The sequence below is a fragment of the Amphibalanus amphitrite genome, unplaced genomic scaffold (assembly GCF_019059575.1).
Source record: "Amphibalanus amphitrite isolate SeventyFive unplaced genomic scaffold, NRLGWU_Aamphi_draft 000438F_arrow, whole genome shotgun sequence".
In the NCBI taxonomy this organism is placed as follows: domain Eukaryota; kingdom Metazoa; phylum Arthropoda; class Thecostraca; order Balanomorpha; family Balanidae; genus Amphibalanus; species Amphibalanus amphitrite.
Genome location: NW_024881932.1, coordinates 234,047 through 239,591, shown reverse-complemented (window position 1 = coordinate 239,591; position 5,545 = coordinate 234,047). Strand labels below are relative to the sequence as shown.

Sequence of the window (5,545 nt, the reverse complement as noted above, 5' to 3'; positions counted from 1 at the left end):
AACGGAACGAGAACTAATTTATTGAAATTAATACACAACCCAACACTAGTCAGAAACGCAGCGATACCATTCAGCGTCCTTGGACATGAAAAGAAAATCATCTAAATACGCCAAACACCTGACGTTAAATCTCGACTCTACAAGTTCACTGAAAGCATCTGTTAGGTACTGCATCTCCGAAGGAGATGCAGTACCTAACTGCATCTCCTTCAGTACCTCATAATGCAGTACCTAATAATGGTACTGCATCTCTACCTAATAATGCAGGAGATGCAGTACCTAATAGGGCCCATTGGTAACAGAGAAAAGGTATAAGCACGTTTTACCATCATACAAAACACCAAAAGGACGTGTGGAACGTGCGCGAGAAATGTGATGAAATCCATCATTTAAATCAATCTTGATACCGGTATAAACCCCAAAACGATAACTCTAACGCATCCCCAATAGACGGCAAAGAGCACGGCCGGCACGGCAAGAGGGGCGTAAGCACTGACAAATCGTATACCAGTCTGGCCACAGTCGCACTTTTTGGCACAGTAGCAGGCCAACTAAACAGCGACTCGCTCGCGACCGGTGCCGACGGCGATGAAGATTCGTCGTCACCAGCGTCCTCCCCAGGCGCGCTGCCGACGGGGCACGCCGCCACCGGCCCGCCAGCATCACCGTCGACCGATGATGTCTTCGCTACCGCGCCCAATTGAGCCTCATCGGCTACGCCCCCTAGGGGGCTGGAGGGAACAACGACGACGACGACGACGAAGAAGAGCCGTTCCCCTCAGTGGCGGCAGCAGAAGAGACCGCAGGCGGCGGGGACCCGGAGCAGGGCACAGAGACGTTGCCCCCCGCCGCGCCTCAAACGCCGACCTAAGCCGGACGTCTCGGCGAGCCGGGCCCGCGGCGCGCGGCGGAGCGCGCAGGCTGGACGGCCAGGCGGGGCGCGGGCGTCGCCAGCTCCGCCGTCGGGTGAGCTCCGGAAATGATGATGGAGAATGATGGAAGGATGATGTCATGGAGCCGCGGATGCTGCTCCATGGCAGAAATCACCTCTGCAGCTGCGCCGTGCGGATGTTGGTGGCGAACGCCCCCTGGGCTCTGAGTCAGCTGGCTGGTGGCTTGCGCGCTCTGTGGGAGAGCAGGACAAGGTGTAAAATGCTGCTACGGGACACGTAAGCAGATGTAATACCTCTGCTCGAGCTACCACATGCAGATAAGACTAAAGTCTGTTCCATTTCAAGCCTGCAGCCGAAGTACCATGCTGTAAACAACACATGCTTTATGTGTGCATAGCTCCTACATTAACCCTCGCCCTGGCAGGACATTTTTCATAACACGGCCTGGCAGGGGGGGGGGGGGGGTGATGCGACCCCCCTCGCGATTGGCTCCTATGGCACCTAGAAACACCAAATTTGGTAGGTAGGTGGGCCCCCTGGAGTTCTCGCCCCTGCGCAAATTTGGTTGCTCTAGGTCAATATTTAGGGGGGTTTTGGGGGGTATAAATGTAAAAATTTTGCTGCAGTATGCTCGAGGCACGTCCATGGTCAAAATAATAGATAAAGCCCAATTTGAATAATTCTAGCAGAAAGACACCAGAATCACCCCTCAAGCAAAAAAGAAAAGTTTGTCATAAATAGGTTCCCAGTTCTCACCTGCTTCCACTCCACCGCCGTTTACCAGCTCGCAGCTGGTGTCCGTGCGGTGTTGACACCAGCGGCGCAGGTGACGTCGCCGACGTCTCCGGCACTGGCAGAGTCGACGCCACGGCCGTCGCTGGATGGTCCAGTGCCGCGGATGGTCCAGCTGGTGACGGCGTCACGGCCGTCGCTGGATGGTCCAGGGCCGCGGATGGTCCAGCTGGTGACGGCGTCAGGGGTTCCGCGGAACTCGCAGGTGACGTCGCCGTCGTCTCCGGCACTGGCAGAGTCGACGCCACGGCCGTCGCTGGATGGTCCAGTGCCGCGAATGGTCCAGCTGGTGACGGCGTCACGGCCGTCGCTGGATGGTCCAGTGCCGCGGATGGTCCAGCTGGTGACGGCGTCACGGCCGTCGCTGGATGGTCCAGTGCCGCGGATGGTCCAGCTGGTGACGGCGTCACGGCCGTCGCTGGATGGTCCAGGGCCGCGGATGGTCCAGCTGGTGACGGCGTCACGGCCGTCGCTGGATGGTCCAGGGCCGCGGATGGTCCAGCTGGTGACAGCGTCACGGCCGTCGCTGGATGGTCCAGTGCCGCGGATGGTCCAGCTGGTGACGGCGTCACGGCCGTCGCTGGATGGTCCAGGGCCGCGGATGGTCCAGCTGGTGACGGCGTCACGGCCGTCGCTGGATGGTCCAGTGCCACGGATGGTCCAGCTGGTGACGGCGTCACGGCCGTCGCTGGATGGTCCAGTGCCGCGGATGGTCCAGCTGGTGACGGCGTCAGGGGTTCCGCGGAACTCGCAGGTGACGTCGCCGTCGCAGGTGACGTACCAAGGTTCTGAAATCACAGTGCAGAGAGAGGTTGGTGAACTACCAGAGTGTTTACCCGTGCCCTGCTGGGGGGGGGGGGGGGGCGTGCCAATAATGTATTTTTGTTCCAATGGGGCGGATTTGCAAGCCTTCGCCCCATCAAAAGACGGCACAATTACAAAACAACGCACAACGTCATAACGTCACAGCCCACAGGCACTCATCTCCATACTATTGACTGACGCACCACCCCAAGGTCACATGCACTTGGCCCATGCCGAAAAAAGATATTATAACATTAGAACACATTGTGTCACATTATAAGCGTCCTTCTCTTTGTCAGTGGCGCCCAGCTCTGCACCATATACCGCCCCATGGGTAAGCCGCCTCTCACTCAGACAAATAATAGAACCACCCCACCGGCACGCGATTACGCGTTCGAGCAAAATATGGCCGTCCGCACCAGCTGCTTTCGCGTCTAACACTACCGCTGGAATTCTCTCGGCCACGGAGCGCGCTTACCTTCGAGGGTACAGCCTCCGGCTGGAGGAAGCGATTTGGGGTGTAATCGCTTGATTTCTCAAATTCTTGGTAATAAAGCAGGTGGTTTCTCTGTGCATTTACATTTGTGCCACAATAAATGGCGACAGCCTACATAGGTTGTTACGAGCAAACAAGCGAAGCGAAGTCTTTTCAATACTAGATGCAGGCAGCGCTCGTGCGTTGCCTTGGGCCAGAATTGGAGGGATGGTGCCGAGAGCATGCCGGGCCAGGGAAAAAACAATAAGTTAGGTCTTGGGGGTAGACTGAAAGATAACCGAGACCTTTTGAGACTGTAACGAACTGAAACGTCTAAAGAATTATTGAAAGCACGTGAAATTGATATGAAAATCTACCTACAGTATAGGATATGAATTCATTGCACGTGCAAAGTGAATGTCCCAAGCACCCCGGTTCATTCATTTTCATAACATACTATAGAGTGTGTCTAGTTCTAGCAGTGTGCCAATTTTGTGTCGATAGCTGAAAAATTCCCGAAGTCAGAGGACCCCTTGTCAAGAAAAGCTACAGTTCTCTCGCTCGTTCGGTCTTCGCCCAAAAGGCGTTTATCTGGTAAAATATAACCCTCATGATACTGCATTTCAAATACTGCAATGACGGTGGCGAGATCACATACCTGTGTAGTTTCCATTTTGCACCCTGCTTATGTTGGGGCTTGTAATCAAAGTGTTGCTTGCATGTCTTGACACAACAACGGTTTACCATGTTGCTGCTGTAAAAGAAAAGCTGTATTTGTCATTTAAAGTTGTTATACAATTAATATTAAGAGGTGCAGCATGACAGCTTTCAGCATGTCTGAAAAACGTGGCTGCCACGTTTTTCAGACTGAGTCAGGTCAACGGTCGCTGAATGGTGATTGACAAATACTAATTTTTTATAACTATTTATAATTATAAGCATTCATATTTAAATTATTTATTCCTAGTTTGGTCATAGCCCAGCTCACTTCAACTGTTTATTGGTCGATCAATATTTGGATTTGCGCCTAGTAGTTTCCCAGTCTGCAAAGCATTGCAATTTTGACAAAAGCTTGTCGGTGCAGGCTTGTTCAGCTGGTGCTGATCTGATGCGGCGTGGTGCGGATTTGGCTGGTAGGGTGCAGATCTAGTGTAGCCCAGTGTCCCAAGATTTGGGTGGAAAGTGAAATCCTTGTGAAATTGAATAGTCCACTCGGTCCACTCTCACCTTTAATTTTCCAGGACAAGTTGCCCTCCCAACTTTAACAACTAAGATCATCCGCATGTACATTTGCTGGCTGGCTTGTACCTACATTCAAATTCCATTAAATCATTGCAGCTCCCACATCCTGTAACATTCACATAGAAAATGGTGATCATGTTTTCATTCTTCTTTGTATCTTTCTGACTGTCAATTTTCCACTTTCAGTCCTCTTTGTAGTGAGGAATTTTACCCTCGAACACCCAAGCCAAAATATCCCTAATTTTGGGACACTGGTGTAGCACATTGCAGATTTGCTTGTTGATGGACATGACAGACCAGACAAGATATATGAGGAAAATTCAAAACCGGAAAATCCACCCCAATGTGGGCTGAGGGTAAAAGATCCGCACAGAACCCAAAAATGACCAGCAGTTGCACACTCATTTAAACCCAGGGGACACTGAATTACACATAAAAGCTCCAGCAATGTTTTTCGATTTGCCTCATCAATATCGTCTTGTCCGTCAAGTCCATCGCCAAGCCAAATCTGCACTGTGATCCACTAAATCCGCACACCAAGCGAAATCCGCACCACGCCGCAACAGCTGAACAAGCCCGCACCGGCCAGATCTTGTCGAAATTGCCATACCTTGCAGACTGGCAGTTTCCAGCATGGGTAGTTTCCCCAAGTCAATTGTATAAATTTGAATTTTGGCATGCTCATCCTCAATTGCATGATTAGGTATTCACTATGCCAGCATTTGTATTTATAACTTCAAGTTCAAAAAAGAGATAATCGATCTTTTTCCAAAACTAAGTGCACACCCGTTACTTGTTACTTGAGAGATTCCGGCACCGTTGTATATCAACTTACCACGATGAAAACCATTAAATATTAGCGCACAGAGACCGTAGAAATGAGGATGAAACCACTTTCAGCATCGCCTATGAATTAGCAATACATTTGACACGTGCCCCGAAAAAGTCTTCAATTTTATCGCGTCGTGTTTGAAACAGAGGTGGAAACATGCAGAACATGGTAGCAAACCAAAAATCCTTTACCACTTACCTTTGTCATAGGGTCTGCTCCCTTCACTAGTGTTGAAGAGATGGGACCTCAGGTCTTCCCTTTACCACTTCCCTTCAAGTAAAAAAAAGCATTGTCTTCTACCACAAATTTGCTAATTAACAATTTATCGCCTTTGAATTGAATATTTGTGAATAAGAAAAGATAAATAAAACCCTTTTGACGAGTTTTTCCTTAAAATTTGTATAAAATGCTCTTAATTAAAATCGACAAAGTTTTTCCTTTCCCTGAAATCCTTCACAATGCTAAGAGATCGGCCTTTCTTCATGCTAGTATACTAGGAAACCTTCA

General features: G+C 50.4%; 1 protein-coding gene across 3 annotated transcripts; it reads right to left on the bottom strand.

Annotated features, from left to right (window-relative positions):
• Nucleotides 1–5,209, bottom strand: LOC122391465 (vegetative cell wall protein gp1-like). 3 transcript variants are annotated; one of them, XM_043385384.1, is made up of 4 exons: nt 5,042–5,209; nt 3,623–3,718; nt 1,650–2,473; nt 1–1,125 (listed from the first exon to the last, which is right to left on the bottom strand). In XM_043385384.1, exons 2-4 carry the CDS (start codon nt 3,635–3,637, stop codon nt 1,101–1,103), a joined length of 864 nt encoding a protein of 287 aa, XP_043241319.1. In that variant the 5' UTR covers nt 3,638–3,718; nt 5,042–5,209; the 3' UTR covers nt 1–1,100. The 3 variants fall into 3 exon arrangements, with proteins under 3 accessions (XP_043241319.1, XP_043241320.1, XP_043241322.1); XM_043385385.1 differs by lacking the exon at nt 5,042–5,209 and adding an exon at nt 4,192–5,030; XM_043385387.1 differs by lacking the exon at nt 5,042–5,209 and adding an exon at nt 4,192–4,308 and having other exon boundaries at nt 3,623–3,715.
• Between the last annotated feature and the right edge of the window lie 336 nt (nt 5,210–5,545).

What these genes read in the sequence shown, in the direction of transcription:
- LOC122391465 (XM_043385384.1), bottom strand. An exon ending in CGGCGGTGGAGTGGAAGCAG is followed by an intron (nt 1,126 to 1,649) that starts GTGAGAACTGGG and finishes GCTCTCCCACAG; the next exon opens with AGCGCGCAAGCCACCAGCCA.